This window comes from Sinohyriopsis cumingii, chromosome 7 (assembly GCF_028554795.1).
Source record: "Sinohyriopsis cumingii isolate HCF-2022 chromosome 7, ASM2855479v2, whole genome shotgun sequence".
NCBI lineage: Eukaryota > Metazoa > Mollusca > Bivalvia > Unionida > Unionidae > Sinohyriopsis > Sinohyriopsis cumingii.
The window spans coordinates 59,299,818-59,320,469 of NC_142967.1; the positions used below are offsets into that span (position 1 = coordinate 59,299,818).

Genomic DNA, 20,652 nt, shown 5'->3' on the forward strand with positions numbered 1-20,652 from the left:
CATACTTGAGGTCAGATTAGCTCCATTTTCATTTAGGATCAAGTGGATATCATTCTTATTCTTCTAAGAAAACCCTTAGACAACAAAACTTTCAAAATAAGAGGAGCAGGAATGTTAGGAATTTCAAGACACATAAAATGATACCCATACAGGATGTCAAATCAGCACCATTTTTATTTAGTACCAACTAGACATTACAAAATGCAGCAAAAACCCAATACTGACATGACTTTCCATATAAGAGGAGTAGTGACAAGATTTCAAGATGGTAACTGTATAGCCATATTTCATATCAAACAAGCACACTTTTTTTAATATTTAAATCCAACTAGAGACAATAAGAAGTTGTCCAGCATAAGCCATCTGCTGATATGATCTTCCATTCAGGAGGAGTTTCAATAACAACATTTTAAAGATGGCTGCTGTAGAACCTATACTGGATGTCAGCTTGGTACCATTTTCTGTTTAAAACCAACTAGACATCATAAGAAGTCTTTTAGTGAAATTCCATGTTCATATGACCATATAGGCTACCTAAACATACTCCCCACTTGCGATCAAGTTCTAACAAACAGTATAAAATTCCTAAACCAAATAAGGAATTATTTTAAAAAGTTTCTAATACTCTGGAACTTTGCTCTGGAATAGTATTCCAGTTAAGATTAGAAATGCTCACATTATTTGCTTCTTCCAATCCCAATATATCCAGTGGCTTCAGAGATGTAGCTAAAATAAATACATTCCTTTGTATGAGGGCCTCAAAATCGATTAGTTCTTACTTAATTGGGTTACCCTCTTTAAATAAAGTCATTATTATTGTTATTATTATTATTATTATTATTACCACCCACTCAATATCTTCATGGTCACAGTAGTGGCCATACTGTATGTCCTTGTGAAACCATTTTCATAAAGAACCAAACAGACATCATAAGAAATCTTCTGGTGAAAACTCCATACCAATACATCTATCCATTCAGGAGGAATAGTATAAAAAAAGATTTCATCATGGCTGCCATGGTGGCATAATTGGAAGTCAGACTGGCACTATTTTCATTCAGGACCAACATGGCAATATGGCTTTTGTGAAAACTCCATGATGATATGACCATCAATTCAGGAAGAATATTAATTTAAAAAACTGATGTTTGGGTGGCCATATTGGATTTCCAAATGAATTGTTTTAATTTAGGACCAACCTGACATCATAAGAAGTCTTCTGGTATGTGTACCCACATGTTGATAGGACTAACTGGTACATGTGTACCCACATGTTGATAGGACTTTCTGGTACATGTGTACCCACATGTTGATATGACTTTTGGTACATGTGTACCCACATGTTGATAGGACTGTCTGGTACATGTGTACCCACATGTTGATAGGACTTTCTGGTACATATGTACCCACATGTTGATATGACTTTTGGTACAATGTGTACCCACATGTTGATAGGACTTTCTGGTACATGTGTACCCACATGTTGATAGGACTTTCTTTTATGAAGCAACAACAATACAATTTTCAAGATAGCTGCCATAGTAGATGTATTTGACACTAGATCAGCACTATTTTAATTTAGAAAAACTAAATGGAATATCAACCGACTTCTTCACTTTAAATTAAACATTACAACATCACTTATTCAAAAGTAACTCTACACAACAAGTTCTTACAACTTTTATAAGTGCCCTCCATAGCTCAGATTTTGGCATGACATTATGACACTGTGTGGTATAGAAAACTGGATGTCCTGGAGAAAATTAATAATAATTGATCATGCATGAGTGACAAATCTCTCTTACATGTCAAGGAAACTGTCACTGAACACAGGACAGCTGAGACACAAAGCATGTATGCTGCCAATAAACTATTCAGGTTTAATACTTTTTTTGGCAAATTATATATGTTTGAGATTGTTTGAGGAATATTTTTAAAAGTATTTGCTTCATTAAATTTAAACATACCCCTGACCCTTTGTAGGTGCAGTATGTATCAAAGTAATTCAATCCCTCTTGAAGAATATCTTTGCTTGCTTCTGCCTTAAATGATAGGTTCACACTCTCAGATCCTACAGGAGAAACAAGATAAATTTTTAAAAATCTGTAACAACCAAATTCGTTGAAATACTTTTCTAAAGATAAATCAACATATTAAAATGAAATTACATAACTGACTTACACATTCCATGGTTTCAGGTAGGTAGGATGGAACTTTCATTGTTATGCAACAACAATTGTTTCAGCAAAACCATCATAAGTATAGATGGATTATTCAACAACATATAAGTTGGTATAAAGAACTGATAATGAGGCAAACGAAGTTTAAAGCCTTGCAAAGTGATAGACTATGACAGACAACCCATACTGGACTGGATAGGATTCAAACCCATTACCAGCTTGCTGTATGTGTCTAAATTAATGCATATGCTACCAAGTCAAGTAATAAAATATTTCTTTTATATTCTACTCATTAAGGTGCGGTAATATACAAAGTTTCATCAGTGTAAGGTCAAAACAAAGTCTTAGTCCAGATCTCATTGTGTCAAGGTACAATGTCTGATAATACAAAATGCACATCACAAAAATTAGTTCACAGTAATCTAGTTTTGGTACTTATGAATTATTCTCCTCGAAAAATATCCACACACCAATTTCATGAAATAGGGTTCAAGATGTTATTATAATAAAGAAACATTAAAAACTACAAAAGCCATTCAATTCTAAACATTAGATCACACTGACCTATGTTATCTTTTCAAAATGAACCCAGATATTACTACATGAATATAAATCTTCACTGGAATAGAGGTGCAATTATTTCAGAAGACCCTGATGATGTGTTTACAACTCCATATGCAGATAATGTTGCTAACTGTGCAGATACTGTGCAGCAAATACATCAAATAAATACCACTGAGCATTTAAATGATAAAACTGGCAACATATTCAAATTAGAAAACACAAAACCATTGATTTTAGAAGTAGGTATATCTCAAACAAAATGAAGTGTGATCATTGATGAGGTGAATATTAAGTTTTTGGCAAACCAACAAGTGTACTGTATTGTCAAAGTGAACTCTGACTTGTTTGGACAATATTAGGTTGATAGATGGATTTATCTAACTTAAAAGTGTTTTGTGAATGCATAATGCTATGAATTCAATATATTTCATAGGGTGCCAATTTGTATGTATTTCATGGGTTTTAGTAATCATAAATTCATGAATTTATGTGCCAATGACACTCTACTTTCATTGCCGAAAAATCATTACCCTTGGAAATAAATGAAATTGCAGTATTTCATACTGATTTCATAGCTAATTTGAACTCAGCTATATTTGTATAACCACTTTTTTCCTTGTACATTCTTTTAAACAGAAGATAACCTTGATTGAAATGCCAAGGCATGAAGCAATTGTTACCATTGTGTTATCCAGGCATGCCATGGAATCCCTTACATCCTATATGCCCCGTTTAAAATTGTCATTCATAAAATCCAATGTGTCATGTTATGGATGTGTAAAACATCTGGAAATCTTCATTACTTCTCCTAAACCTTCCATACCAAGGACACAAACCATTCACCTTGGGGTTATTATCCCTAGTAAAATTAAAAATTCTGTCATTTATGTTATTTCCTACATGTATGAACATTTATGTTTCTTTTAACATATAAGTTTTCTTTTAATATATATATATAACAATGGGTTCCCAAAAAGCAACAGCCCACACATTATCACCAAACAGACAAAACTTTCATTAAATTAATGTAATTTTGGCCAACCGAGGAGGTATGATTTATAGACAAAGTAATGAATAGAGACAGTCATTTCTTGTTTAATCATAGGTGTAAGGAAAATTACATTGTCCATGAGCAGCATGTTTTCCCTTAAAAATTCCAGTTGTATAATTATTCATTATCAAAAAGATTAAAGAAATCACCATGTTCACAAGCAAAATCAATTCTAAGGCCCAGAACACAAAACTTTGTCATAAACAAGAGGCAAAAGTGGGCCTAATAGTGATAACTTGGCTTACAAAGCTTAACAGTTGACTATTTCACCAAGCAGGCTTATGTAACACTGAAAGAACACAACTCCTGTGAACTATTTCCCAAACTTTATGTCAAGTTGATTTTACATATTTTATTATATTATAATCAAAATTATATCTAAAGAGAAAGACATAATTAATATGCAGTTTCCTGCTCATAACTAGCAAGACCTTTATTAGTTCAGTTTACAAACAAAACTTTAGTTTGTGGTTTCTAGAATCAAATGATTTTCACTTAAATTGAAAGTATAACTCAAAGGTTCTTTTGGTGTTTTTATTGTTCGTTAAGACCATGATTCTTGGTAATAACATTTTTAAGACCATGATTATTGGTAATAACATTTTTAAGACCATGATTCTTGGTAATAACATTTTTAAGACCATGATTATTGGCAATTCAATTTGTATATGTTTCAAGAGTAAAGCCATATTTTTAATTTAAACCTAAAGATACAAAATACAAATTTAAAATAAATTGTGAGTAATGGCACAGAGTCTATGAAATGCCATATAAAAATGCAGAATTCATGTTATGAAATATAAATGACAAATGTTACAGGCATTATAACATGCCTTTACCAGCAACTGTCAAACTTGATTTTACCAAACACATTAAACTTACTTCCAAATATTTAAAATTTGAAATGCTGTAAAGTTTACAGTAATAACTCTTTGTGAAACATGAATAAAGTTAGATTTGCTTTTTAAAAGAAATATGATTCTACTGGAGCAAAGTCAATATTAGAAACAACACAGTTGCTTGCAAGCAAACATTTATAATTGTGTTAAGTAATTCTGAAACTTAATTACAACATTACACATAGTTTATGCTAGCCTGCAATTGTACAATGTATTTTTGCATAAATGTAATTAAATGTGTTTCCTTGGTTGTCTTGTCAACTCATCACTCACAATGCATTAATTATAATAGTTTCAAATTGCAATGTTTTACAAGCATCTTATGGAAAATTATCTTATCTTCTTATATTTTTATTTTATAGTTTTTTCAGTAATAAATAATGAATTATTTATTATACTCACTAAGGTATACTATTTTACTAATTTTCACAAACTGTTTACTTGAACTGTTTCCAAAATTTAGCTTTATGTTGTCTGATTTACATTTCTGTGCATGGAGACAAACTTTGTGGAACCTACAAGCTGTCATTGTCAACAGTCAATATCATGCATTACTTCCCTTGTTGTCATGGAGACAGAGTAGCATTTTAAAACTGAATTTAACTATGTATAACTGTGCTGAAATGCAAAGATACTGCTCATATTAAAACTCACTGGATATCTTGATGATATAGCTATTTACTAATTATATATAAACATCTTATCAGAAGGAGCCACTGAAGTGTTCACAAGTGCAACTAATCTGCCTGATCACCTCATCAATATGATTTTACTCATAACTAGACCCATCTAAAATTGTAATGATTCAAGTTGATCAGAAATAGTTTCTATAATGGTAACAGGTTATGCCAACCAGATGCAAGATCACATCATTAGGATGTATGGCTCTTACTCATTAATCTAATGTGACTTTGTGATTACATAGGCCTATAAACTGAACTTGTCCAAGATCTTAATGATATTAACATGCTCAGTCAGTTAGCTCCAAGGTCACCTCTGGATCTCACTTGTTACTGAACCCACCAGTGATCTCAATGATATATACATGTTCGAAGTTTGATAAAAATTCAAGAAAAGTATTGCATCCAAGGTAGTGAACAGTTTAGCCACTCAAATGTAAGATCGTGACTAGATCTCACCCATTACCAAATTCACCTGAGATCTTAATAAATATTTAACTTAACATGCTGTGACCCTGACATCAAAAAAAATCTCATATATTGAAAATGTGATATTAGTATCTCCCATTCATAATGGGAATATTCATGCATATCACATGAACAGGTCAGAAGACATATGCTTCTAATCAGAAAGAGAACAGAATGGTTGAAGACCAGATTCAAGGCTGGAAAAAATCATTCATCTTGCAGCGTGGGATAAGTTGCAAATTATAATGGGCAAATAAACTAACTTGTCAGTTGTTAATAAAATCAACAAACAATGAGAGGAACCATTTGGTCAGCTGGTAGTAAGATTTATGACCAGATTCCCTTATACATATGTAAACTTGAACTGACTTATTTGTAAATGAAACCAATGGAACCTGACCTTGACACAAATTTGCTCTTTATATGGTTATTATTGCAGAAGGTTTAACTGTATAGCATACAACTAGACATATGTTCATAGAACATGGATGCTACAGGACAATGCCTGAACAGATCTAATTACAAAACATAACCAAGTTGCAACAGATGGCTGGATGAGGGTAACATTCTATGTCCTAACAATGCCATGGCAAGATTATTAAAACAAAATCTGGATTTTTATATTTCAAGTAATTCTCTGTTCCATTTAAAATCCAGCACTGGAATTTTATAGTAGTGGTGATTTACCAGCAAGTGTGCCAATGTTCCAGTTAAATTTAAGTGTACCATCGGATGTGATATTGAAGTAGTTTGGCAATGTCCCATAATCCACTATTAACCCCTGGGACAAATCAGCTCTAACAAGTGCATTGTAAGCAGCCACACTTCCTTTGTTGGATACCATGATGAAAACCTCTACAACAGTGTTTGATACCTGAAATAAATAAAATTAATCACATGATAGTATTTACATAACATTTAAAAAAATCATTTCTATTGTTGTATATAGATGCACCATGATGAAATCCTCCATAACAATGCATGACAATATTTTCAATAATTCAAATTTGTTTTATGATGCTACTGAAATAACATAAAAAAATTCTACCAGATATTTTGGATATGACAGAAAATGTGATATCAATCAACAGGGCACCTCAATATGTCTACAAGATATAAGCATGGAAGAGCCCTCTGTAGACCTTTGATACCCTCAGTCACCAGAAAAATGGAGTTTCCAGTGAGACAGAGTGAGACCATTAATGTTTATGCATTTTTGACACTACAGACAATAATCAATAAACTTCACTATCATCCAATAATGATTATTTTCATTTGACTTCAATTAAATTTTCATTGTTTTGCCTTTTAAATTGCTGTTTTGTTCATCTCTCTTGCACATTATGAATTTTCTTCTTATAATTTGTCAAGGATTCAGGCCTTCAGAAAAGCCCAAGGCCCATGACAAGTTTTGGAAGATCCACAGGTTGTACAATCTAAGAACAATGGGAGACCATGACAAGTATCTGAAGATCCAGGGAGCACTGGAAGTGCTTTCTGAGACCTCTGCATTACATCAAAAGCAGCCAACTGTTAATTAGGTTATACCACAGAATCTTTCATGGTAACTTCATGAAAAAAAACCTATGGATATTTTTCACATTATAAATAGTTCAATCATTGGTGCTTAGTTCAAGTAAAACTGATAACAGTATCATCTGATTTCTTCGAGTTTCACCAAGCTAGTCTTGACAGATGACTATACTGTACAAATAACCAATTCAAATAATAATAATAATAATAATAATAATAATAATAATAAAATGAACAAGCAAATTCAAAGAATTGATGTGATATGCTGTTTACTGGCATCATCAACATCAAGTGACACATGAAATTTGGATGTAATCCAATAATAATTAGAGCTGCTTTATAGAAACTTAAGTGGGCAGGTCCGACAATCAAGAGTTGTAACTCCAATAAACAAGGACAAAATGCTGACACTCAAAACTCTGACAACACCTCAACAATACCAGGCTCTATATCAAATTCAAATGAAATTCAATAATAATTAAGGGAGTTATTCTGTGGAAACAAATGTGGGTGGGTCTGACAATCAAGGGCTATAACTCTGCTAAATGATGATGCAGAAGGCTATTAAGTGAGCTCAAGGTCTCATCATTATCAAACATCATGCCAAATTTCCAATATTGATCAATTAATTTTTTTTAGGAAAGAAAGTTGTGTGTCCAACAAAGAGGGGCTCTATCTCTTGCTAAATACATGTACTGATGTAGAAAGCAAACAACAGAACTCTCCCATAATAATTATGGGTGCTGTTTAGTGAAAACAAAAGTGAAGCAGGGACTATAACTCTGCTAAATGAGGATGCAGAATGCTAACAATTGAACTCAGCCAAAGTCTCCTCTCACCTCAATATTTTAATATTTACCAAATTTGGATCAAATCTATTAATAATTAATGGATTTATTTTGCAGAAACAAAAGTGGGTGGAATGAGCAATAAGAGGTTATAATGCTGATGAACAATAAATGCTGACAAATAAACTCAGGAAAGGTCCCGCTCATATCTAGCTACATACCAAATTTCATTGAAATTCAACATTATTTAAAGGATGTATTGTGCAAAAACAAGCATAGATGAATGGAAGGAAAAAATGGATTCATAGTTCAATAAATGTCCTCCCTTTCTATGAAACATGGGGGACAAAAATATGGAAGATAAATTCACAAGTAAAAGCAACTGTAACAATATTTCTTCCATGATAAGGCCAGCCAGCTTAATAAAACTGATGGTAATGGGGGAGGAATGCACTTATTATCTGATATGGTTTACCTACATACACATTTGCTAGATTATGTAATCTGTGGTGAAGGGGTCATATCATCTGACAAAACCTTATCACTGGAGAAATACAGCAATGAAGTACAAGGTTAAAATCTTTCTCATTAAAATGTCATCCTACTACATATACTCACTTCGACTGCCATTTTCAGACTAAGCTTAGGATAAAAGGCACCAGAAGTATTACTGATGCTGTCAACATCTGCCATTTGACCAACTGATGAAAATCGGACAGGTAAATTCACAAGATGTTGTATCTGCAATACATTTTAAAGAGTTACAAAATAATAAATTATTTCAACAATTATTTTGTATACTTTAACCCATTCTATCCTGAATACGCCTGTGGTCAAAGTATCCCATTTTATCCTGGATATGACTACAGTCGTACTCTACTACGTATGTGTGTAGTGTTTCTAGAAACGTGTTATACATCCCAAATATTTGTGTACTTCTTCACCAACACAGGAAATGGTTAATGCATGCATGTGCAATGAAATTAATTTAAAAAAACATGGTTGGAAAAGAAATTGTTGGCTTGAAAATCAATAAAATGATGGATGACAACTCAAATGTAAACATAGATGTTGATAGTGAGGTAGCGACATTGAAGCTGATGATCTGGATGATTCTGATAATAATATTGACTTAAATGATGTGTTAGAATTGAATCAAGTTGATGAAAGAGATGATGCATGGCTTCATGCACTTGAAGCTGACTCTGAAGGCTTTCAAGAGAAATGGGTCCAGGATGATTTTTCACCTCGGTTGAAGCCACGATCTAAATTGATAGAAGGGGCAACTGTTCAACACCCAGAAGAAGCTGATGGACAACATTACTTTGAGTTACTTGGGATGATTTAATTTGGAAAAAGCTTGTTGATGAAACAAACCGTTATGCTGAACAGGAGTGTAGAAAAAAATCCCCCCAACCAAAGTCACCAAGATGGACGCCAGTCGATATTCCCACAATGAAGGCTATATAGGCTTATATCAAATCTGTCACGAGATATGATTGCATTGAAGGATGTGACAAATATATGCTTGATTTGTCACCAATAATTATCTCTTGATGGAAGACAAATTATTCCCATGGCAAAGTTTTCATGAGAAACTGAACGCTGAAGTACATATTCTAGAATGTGAAGTAAACAAATTGTTCCAGGTGTTTTGTTGTCCAATTTTAGCAAAATTACTATAACTTTTGAACTAACAGTGCTAGAAAGTTTGGACCAAAATACTAGAAACTGAATTCCTTTTTATTTTATTCACATACTATTAGGAGCATTTCATTCATCTTCATGGACAAAAGATTCACTGAACATCATGGTAAGTTTTTTAATTTGTTTTTTTCTTCTTTCAAGTCATATTTCAAAATACAGTTGTGAGCATGTACATTGGTAAATGATAAAAAATATAACACTGTGTTGCAAATTATATTACCTTTTCAGAGATACATAGTTTTTTTATATTTTAAAAAAGAAATAACAATGTTACAACATTTTTAATAAACATGGTGAAGGTCATTCTGCTGCTGCTACTGTATGATGCTCCGTTTTACCACAAAAATGTATTTAGAATTGCTTCTCAGGAATCAAGTACTGCAGTTGAAATTGGTAAACAGGATAAAATGGGTTGAACCTTCCATATCTGTGTGTATAAAAGATGAATTCACAGTGATTAAAGGCAAAACATAAAAAGAAATGAACCAGAATAATTTATTTTATTTCTTACTTACACTGCAATTCAGACTACTATTTCCAGAATAAGAGACAAATGTCTGGCGAGAAGAAACTCCATATGAAGTCACTGCACTTGAAGCACTACCTGATACTTCAAAAACTTGACCCAGCAGGAAAAGCTGGGTGAAGCAAAAACTGTAATAAAGGGCTTTCATGGCTGCAAAATAAAAAAGAGAATTCATATTACAAACAGCCCATATTTTATGACAGATTAAAATACAATCCTTTAATCATACAATATTTTTCTCTATTACTCTCTTACATCAATTAATTTACAGTAAAACTTGACAAACAGCTAGAAAAATATTCTTGATCTCATCTGTAGGGAAAAAACTAATTATAGCCATTATGTTACTTGCCTAAAATAAATAACTTGAGGTTAAAGAAAAATAAGAGACATTTAATGAGGCTGATGCTTTAATGTCCAAAAAGTAAATGAATTTTGGTGATAAACCCATATTTATATGTCAGGAGAATTAGTGAGGAAATCTTCAATATATTCATTGTGGCTGCCAAATATGAGGTCAGATTGGCATAATTTTCATTCAAGACCAAAAAGATACCATCATTCATCTTCTGGTAAAAAAAAACATGTTGGTATTCCATTCCATTCGGGAGGAGTAGCTATAACAAGATTTTCAAGATGGATGACACGATGATCATACTGGATGTCAAATTATTACCATTTTCAACTAGTATTGACCAGACATCTTATAAAATCTTCTTTGAGAAAACTCCATGCTGAAATGATTTTCCAAATCAAGAAGAGTGGTAATAACTAGATTTTCAAAATGAATGTTGTAGCAGCCATATTAGACATCAGATTAGCACCATTTTCATTTGGAACCAACCAGACATCATACAAAGTATTTTATTGAAAAGCCCATTTTAATATTGCCACACATTCAGAAAGAGTAGTAATAACGTGATTTTCAAGCTGGATGTCTGAGCAGATTCATTTTCAGTTAGCACCAAGTAAACATCATAATAATTCTTCTGGTGAAGACCCAATGTCAATGTAACACCATTCAGGAAAAGTGGCATCAAATGATTTTCAAGATGGCTGCTGTGGTGGTTGCAGTGGTAATGTTAGATAGATTAAGTAAAGACAGGGATCAAAGAAACATACTTGCCATGCACAGAAGTATTGTACACAAAGGACTACCAAAGCTTGTAATCATGAAACTTAGAAATTCCGAGAACAAAACAGCCCTTGTAAAGGAGAAAAGGAAATTAAAAGAAAAACTGTCAATATGAATGGCTGAAGATGTAACCCAACTAAAGATGGGTCTCATTAACAGGCTTTCCAAGCACTCAAAAATATAATCTGCCAAAATAAATGCAGGGAGAAGACTTAGATCTGACTTTCCTTATGGCATTGATGTAGTGATTATTCCAAATCATATATCTCATATTTATGGTAAAAAGGTATAATTTTTTCCACTTTTCAAAAAAGATCAGAGAAACATGATATGTGTAAATTACTGCATACCTTTTGATGATTGTTCTGAGGTTTGTATACCTTTTTTAAACATCATGCTAATAACTTTCCACAATTATTATAATATTATTATACTTTCCTAAATATCAAAATAAGTATAAAAAGTGCTGGCTTGACACAAATAAACAAATAACTAAATCAGACACCACATATTCACACAGGATTAGCATTGTTATAGTTTATGAGTCAGTGTTCACATGTTGTTTTATTGTGTTTTTTTCCCCTCCATTTTAGTTAAGCAAAATGTCTGCTTGTGCCTTTGTTCCATTATACTGTTATTTATCTTGCAACTCCTTGTTTAGGAGGAAAAGGTAGATCATAATATTGCATAGACAAAGTGCTGTTACAGCTACTCTTTGTTCAAGCTCAGGTCTTTATTAGCCCATACAATCTTAGTCTTGCTGATTTAACCTGTAGATTATAAATCGGAGTAGTAACTTACTTGTAGCATTACTGAGTATTTGACTGCCTTAATGTCACTTAGCCTAAACAGCAGGGATTAGTTTTACAGCTCAAGTGCCAGGAGCATCACAGAGCTAAAAGGATTGATTAATAATTACATTGTGCAAGTTATTGGTGCTATGCATGGTACTGGGTGATGAGAGAGGACCAATGTTTAACATATAATGTAACAGTAGTTAATATCAATGGTCATACGTTGTCTCTAGTAGACAGCAATGAAAGTGTTAGTGATGGTAATGAATAATGATAAATATCATTATTATTGTAAAAGAATAATTAATACAGGCACCAACAAGACACTTCAAACTGGTCAATAGAATATTTTTTTTACTAAAGAGTAACCAATGCCAGAATTAAGTGTTATTAATACCTAGAAGAACAATACTTTTGAATATAGTACAAATCAATAATAAGGAAACTGAATTAGAAGAAATTTTTTTTAAAAAAACAGGCAGTAGTAGTAATGTTAAGACCAAAAGTAAGACGGCATGAATTTAGTAAAAAAATTAAAAATACTTTCTTAACCTGGAAAAGAGAAACTACACTAACAAAATAGTGAAAGAATCTAATTTTGGATAATACTGAGAAATTAACAGATCAAAATGAAATACCAAACTGACAAAAAGATTTCTATAAAAATCTTTATAGCAAAACTAATGGCAAACTATAAACTAATGAACACTTCTTCATATGTGATAAAAAAACTTACAGCTGAGAAAAACTCATGTGAAAGTAAAGCTAAGCTGACCTTTCCTGAGTGTGGTTTAGCATTAAAAATCATGAAAAATGAAACCGGTACTGTATCTGATGAATTCACAATCAAATTTTAAAAGTTCTTTCGGAAACATCTGCATGGATTTCTATATAGATCTCTGAATTTTGGATATGTCCAAATTTCAGTCCCAGGGAACTATCATTTGAAAAGAAGATTTATATCAGCTTCAATAGCAAACAGGCCTAAAAAGGTACTTCCTTCTGTTATAAATGATAATCATAATGATTTTATAAAAGGGAGACTTACTGGCAAAACTCTAGAATATTATTTAATTTTATCAACTACCTTGACTAAACTGATCAGTCTGGCCTTCTCTTATTATTTGACTTTGAAAAAGTATATGACTCTGTCAAATGGGACTTTTTGGAAAATGCTCTGAAATCTTTTAATTTTGGTGATTCTATTTGTCAGTGGTTCAGAGTATTTTGCAACAAGTCCAAATGCAGTGTCATTGACAATGGTCACATGTCTTTGTTCTTTCATTTAGAGTAAGGGTGCTTTCTAGGAGACCCATCAGCACCATATCTTTTTATTACAGACAAAGAACTTCTCTCCAAAGATTTCTGGCATAGCATAAATATTGCCTGTCTTTTTTTTATAATGACTGAGCTTAAATTGGGTCAATATTTGGATGATGCCCTTTACTTTTGGTTGTCTCTGGACAGTCATTTAGGTCTACCATTGAAACACTTATTAGGATTTTGCATCAGTCTCAGATTTACACTGAGATGAGTAGTTGTTTTCATAACAAATTTTGGCAAGATATTATCCTTGCCTTAGTAAGATGAAGAAAGGAGCCCTTTGAATTGGAAAAGTACTTGTCTCTGGATATTCTAAATTTAGCTGATATTAATAACTTTCATTCAAATACAAAATGGTGATCAAACAGAATAACATGTATCAAAAAATCTTTTGATAATCAAGAATCACTATTAAGTTTGAAGCATTATGGCATAAGGCTAGCACTAAAAATTTCACACAATTTTTCTCAATCATTTCAAAATTAACTGATCATTGGAAAAGACAAATAAATAATTATATTAATAAGAGAAACACTTTTACAAATGTAAATTCAGAAAATAAGTTTATTCTTAGCTAATGAGAATTTAAAATCTGTATACATGTATAATGATTTGGTCAACTGTAGAACAAATATGCCCTATGGAAAACATGAGGCATGGTCAAGATTCCAGATAAGTGATCAAGCCTGGAATAAATCTCTGATTTTAGCATAGAAGTATAACAAAGATACAAATTTAATTACTACTCAGTTTAAATTCATGAACTGAATTATTTGCACAAATCAGTTTTTGAAAAAAGTATTTATCACTGATGACAATATGTGTACTTTCTGTAAACAAGAATCTGAAAACACTGAACACCTATTTTATGATTGTCCAGAAATTAAGAGTTTTGAAAATCACTTACTGTGTGGTTTAGAAATTATATGTAAAATATTATGATTTTAAAAAATGTTTTCTTTGGAAATAACAAGTCTTTTTATTTAATTTGTTCATGATGATTGCAAAATATATAATTTATAAGTCTTGTTATGCTTCAAAATTATCAAATTTTACAAATTTCACTATGAAAAAATGGGAAAATATTTAGCAAGGCTGTATAATATAATGTACACATTTGAGAAACAGTAAATCCTTTTTTTAATTTCAGTAGCTTGTAGAATAGTACAGCTGAACATTGTATGTTATTGAGTCTGTATTTTTATTTAATATTTTCAAATCTGAGTAATTCCCTATCTTATTGATAAGTGTTACCATGCATGTATATTTTTCTTTGTGTCTGACAGTGCATGTGACAGAGAATTTATATTGATATTTATTAACATAGAATGTGTGAACTAAATTTTAAATATTACTGTGAAAATAACAATTACCTGTACTAAAAGTGTGCAAACTGAAAGTCAGGACTTTTCAACAATTATGTATATCACCCAACACTGTCAGGCAGTGTTAAAGGGAACCTGTAAAATCCTGACATTTGAAATGTTGAAATGTGAATTAAAAAGAATATTTAAAATTGGTGGCTATGCTGGATGTCCTAGCAGAATCATTTTTAGTTAGGACCAAAAAAGAATAAGAATTCTTCTGGTGAAGACCCCATGTCAATGTGACATTCCATTCAGGAGAAGTAGCAATAAAAAGGTTTTAATGATGGCTGCTGTGGTGGTTGTGATGGTCATATTAGATATTAGAATGGCCCCATTTTAATTTTATGGCCAATAAGACATCAATAAGAAGTCTTCTGGTGAAAATTCTGTGTTGATATTACTCAGGAGGAGTTGGAACAGCAAGATTTTCATATTGGTCATCAGATTGGCACTGTTTTCATTTAGGACCAACATAAAAAAAATCTTAAAATCCCATGCTGACATTGCCATGCATTCCAGAGAAACATGATTTTCATTTAGCACCAACTAGTCCAAGGAATGAATGTTTATGTAAAGTTTCATGGCAACGTTCCTCCAAATAGTTTATGAGAAATAGTGATAACAAACTTGGGCTAACATACTGACAACAGACAAAAGACAACCGGCCATCTGATAAACTCTTCTGATGTATGACCGGTCGCACTAAAAAATATCCTGATTCAAAAGAAAACCCCAGCCCAATCCCACCACTAATTAAATGGTTGGTCCCTTTGGTGTTTCCCAGGTTTTTCCTCGAACGCTTAAACTGGCTGCCATCTATAGCCTACCATGTGCTGAAAAATGGCATTAAACCCAACAACTTCAAGAGCAACAACCAACTACTAAAATAATCATGTTTTGCATTTTATTTATGAAGTTAAATCCAAGTTCAAAGAAATATTGTGGTGATTATGAACTTTTAAAAAATATTTAAAAAGATGGACTAAACATCCTCTTTCAAGGCAATTACATAAGTACATGTATCATATCGTTTGTTTCTTCAACACGTATCTCTTTGACTGAGGTAACCTTAAATGAATTGTGTTGGTTGTTCTACTGCATGTATTTTATCCATTCACCTTAGCCTAATTAGCTCTGCTGAAAGGATTTGCAACACCTCAGTTATTGTCAGTCAATAAAGGCAATCTATCCAATGGTGAATGTTTATCTCAGACCACCTTTACCTTTTAATTACATCTATCATAAATTAATCATCATGTATATCATATGTTGTGGGAGTTTTTCATGGCATTAATCATGATGCAGTTTAATTATCAGTAGGTATGCTACTGTCAATAAAGTCAAACGTCTTCTTTTAAATCTAAAAAGATTACCACTGTTACCCTGGTATATTTGTCAATTATCTTATTAGTGCAGCATAGAGTGATTAAAAGCCTGATTTACATTGTTCTAGGAGGTAAGTCTTTGGTAAGCAAGTACTGGTTTGTTTCACTAATATTTTTTCTCAATAAGTTTTGAAATGGTGGGTATGAATGAATGAGTCTTTAAAGATCTTTCTTATTTCCTTAATGCAGTTGTTTTTCTTGTGCTCTTTAAGGCAAAAGGAAATTTTTACACTTTGGGCTTTAGTTTATAATGTGTGGTATTGACTTTGCTTTCTATCAGCACATGTACTGAGTTTTAACAATTAGGGTAAACCTGCCAAGAATGACAAGTCAGATTAAAAAAATATGATTTTTTACTTCAACTTCCCTCAGCATGGTTGTCTTTATAAAATGATTTACAATAAATCTGATGAAGAAAAATAAAGAAAGGGCAAGTAAGAAATCGCTAAAGCTTTTCACACCTTCCTAATGACTATGACTATGCAATGTTCTGCTGCAGTTTTTCTGAAATAAGGTGTTGGAAACTGTCAAAATGTCTTGTTTAAGAAACCTGAACACATTAACTTTAACCCTTAATCAAAGGTTCACATGTTTTTTTAATAGAGCCACATTATTATAAATAAATGACAATATAGTACAAATAACCTTTTTGGCTATTATACAGTTACCTAAGTTGTGGTTTCTAATAGCCATGAGAATGTTGATTATACAAGAAGGCATTACAGACACGACCCAAATTGTGGCTAAGCATACGGGCCATTTTCAAAAAAACGCGAAATTTCAGACTAGGCCGTGGACAAAAATAAATTATTTGATAAAGACTTTTTATTTTTTTCAATCAAACAAACCAACATCAAATACCACTAATAAAAAATATGCAACCTTAACTCAAACAGTAAATATATTTTTTTTCAAAATATTCAAATACAGGTTACAAAAAATGTCAATTGCATAACGATAACAAAAATCTTTATATTTTTTTTCTGAGTTAATATAGTAATCAAAACCATAAACCAAATAATGTGTTATACGATTACAAACATATCCCACCTATTTTATCCTCCATTTTTTCAACTAACTTATTATATTGTTGAAACATGTAGTTATTGTTAAAAAATGTTTAAAAAACAATCGAAAAAAATTATTTTACATGAACAACAAATAAACAATCCCCATTTGAAGAGATTGATGTTATACACATGATGAAAACAACATTAAATAATTAGATAACAAGCATTGAATGGTGTTAGAATTTGCAAAAAATGTTATATTAAGCATGTTATGCAATTGACATTACCGTTATACAATTGACACTCTCGTTATGCAGTTGACAATATCCTGTCAAGAATTAATATAAACTTTAAATTAAAAAGTCAAAACAGAAGAAACATATTTACTAAAAAAACATATTGGTATGGTCAATTAATATAAAGGCAAAAGTCTCTAAGTATCTTACTTGATGACCATTGAAACAAAATTTAAAATATGCAAATTTTAACTATCATAACTAACTTTTATCAAACTACACTAACATTTTACCCTAATTTTATCACGTCAAAAATCTTAACTACACAGAAATACAAATTCAAACAGTGTTTCTTTTCATCTTTACATCTTGATACACAGTTAAAATGTAAGTGCAGGTTTAGGGTCTTTTAGCATCTTCCCACTCAGACTGTTTTACCGCAAAGTGGTTTGTACCCTCAATAGGTTCTGGTTCAGAAATCATGCATCTAATCTCATCAAGTTCATACCAGTTCTTGTCGTGAATTTTCTTTGGCCAGAAAAAGCAGTTTTCGTTTTTGGATCCAATTCTGACCATACATTCGATAAACACCATTTGAGATTCAAAATCAATGTCATTAACCAATCCAGGATAATACTGGTCATTGTATGTTATTAAAACATACTTTCCTAGGTAACCATCTATACTCACTTCAGTAGATTTGGTTTGTTCGCAAAATTTATGATATAGTTCTTTGATTTCTGCATTAGTGTTTCTTTCTGTTTTTTTCTCAATCTCATTGACACTGGTGTTGCAGGTTTCTGGTAAAATGGGGACAAAATGGTTCGGTATCCAGTTTTGATTTTGCATGTCTGATCTAGTAGTTGTCCAAAAAATTTGTCCAACACATGACCTTTTCTCATTAATTCTTGGTTCAACTGTTCTATTCAAATGTCGTCTAACTACTGGATTTCCAAGTTCAGGGTAAATAGATCGAAGTGACATTCCTAGAACCGATGAAAGGGCATGGATTTGCCAGATTCCCATGTAAACTTTTTCTTTAGTTATCTTCAGAACTTCTCTTTCATAAATATCTCTGATTTTATCTGATGTTAGTTTCCCATCATGCATGTATTCTTCGGAATACATTGCATATGCTTTTATCAGTGATCCAACCTTTTCAGTGTTTGCTACCTCGCCTTTGATAAGATTAGTTTCATTTAGATAGTATTCCTCATTTAATGTCAGTTCTGCTACTATTCGTGTTCTCATCTCAAATACATGTAAGTCGTTCCCATATGCAAAAACACTTCCACACGCAGGAAGACAATCTCCGTCTGCTTTGACCTTCACTGCCGTGTCACCATTAACAGAAATGTTGTTTGGTAGAATTGATTGTGAAATAGGCTCAGCTTGAAAGTTATGATAAGACCTTGGTGTTCCATGTGTATACCCAATCTGATTTTTTATTATGGCACATTGCTTTTTCAGATTAATGAATGTGTCTCTAGCCTGTAATGACTTTAGAATTCTTCTAAATGTTCCTTCTTTTCTTCTGACTTCCTGTAGATCCTCATTCGTTCGACCGTTCAAGGTAGTCTGTTTCTTTTTCTCATCTGTAATCGGTATATCCTTGAAGCTGTTATCTTGTTTCTGATTTGTTTCACTTTTGCCTTTGCTGAACACCCTTTTTGATTCTTCTGCTTTTGTACCTGGTAACAATGAGAACGTTTGAAGTTGATGGTCCTTGCAACATTGTTTATAACATACACAACTAACATCTCTATATTTGATAACATCTGGTTTATCAATAAAAATCTGATGGAGTTTTGTTGTCCCTGGAACTGTTAACAGTGGGTTCTTGTATTTTGCCTCCATACTGTGAATATCAACATCTCTGACAAGATACACCTGTATCAAAGTGTTTGTAGTCTTCATTTCTTTTAAGAAGCTGTCAGCATTAAGAATATCTGCTCCATGTTTTACTTTCTGATCTGCAGATCTCTTAAGAGCTGCCCCTATTCCGTCTGGTATCCCTTTGCCATGCCCTGCAGCATGAAAATTCCATTGAGCTTGTGTAAAGCCGTAACTAAAAATTTCATTACTAAGAATGTGAAAGTTCAACTTCTGCTTATATTGTGTCGTTGGACCATCACTGTAAAAGTGTACAGTGTCTACCTCTGGATATTTCTCTCTAATTTCACTCAACACTGGATTCAAGTGAGCCCAAATAGAATATGGATCATGTTGGAGGCTATCTGAAATTCCACAAAAAGATTGAAGCTTGTTCATTGTTCCAGTGATATAATAACCTGTGTGTAGTGTTATTTGATTCTGTGAAGCTCCAAAGTGAACACTTTGAATCTCTTTTTCCATCTTTCCTACATAATTCTCTGCAAAATCCACGTGGAGAAGACATTCATTTGGGCCTAGTGATTCCTTAAGTTTTCTGTAGTGATTCATTTGGTTTTTAACAATGAAAAGGTGCTTTCTTCCTTTTATCCATAGGTCATCGTGAAATCTGTCCATAAGATGTCCAAGTGATCCATTTTCCTGGGTTTTTTTCGTGACAGTTACTTCTTTTATTTCTCCGTTTTTAAATGTTCTCTTTTCCTTCTCTGTTTTCCACTGATTCCAACTGATCTCAGTGTTGAAATATTCGATGTTTGTTTCTACTTGTTTTTCCTTGCAACTACTACAATTCCCAAACATGCAGTCTTTGTTATTAGGATTGCAAACCACTTGTGTTACTAGGACTTCAATATTAAATGTTTTTATTGCCTTGTGTTTGTACAGGGCAGTGGCCATAAAAGTAAGATTTTCGCAAGTCTTACACAGACATGTCTCCCTCTCTTTTTCTGTCTTTTGTTTCACCCAAAATGGTTTGAGACGCCAAAATGTGGTAAAACTTATGGCTTCCTTAGCTTCCCTTCGATACTTTTCATAAAGATTCTCAATCGTATCTAGCAATAAACGTTTCTGCCTTTTATCCTTGAGTTTAGTTACAGTTTGACGAACTCCTGTTGT

The 20,652-nt window shown here is 32.4% G+C and overlaps 1 protein-coding gene across 3 annotated transcripts in view; it reads right to left on the bottom strand.

The window, feature by feature from the left end:
• LOC149795338 (uncharacterized) overlaps positions 1 to 20,652 on the bottom strand; it is a 252,889-nt gene that overhangs the window by 203,581 nt on the left and 28,656 nt on the right. For all 3 annotated transcript variants that reach the window (XR_016422309.1, XM_089965109.1, XM_089965108.1), the window contains exons 2-5: positions 10,386 to 10,546; positions 8,782 to 8,904; positions 6,530 to 6,716; positions 1,968 to 2,071 (exon numbers count right to left, since the gene is read on the bottom strand). Coding sequence is in view for 2 of the 3 variants with exons in the window: in XM_089965109.1 (XP_089821235.1) it covers positions 1,968 to 2,071; positions 6,530 to 6,716; positions 8,782 to 8,904; positions 10,386 to 10,544 (573 nt within the window). In the remaining variant the exon portion in view is untranslated. The remainder of the gene's footprint in view (positions 1 to 1,967; positions 2,072 to 6,529; positions 6,717 to 8,781; positions 8,905 to 10,385; positions 10,547 to 20,652) is intronic.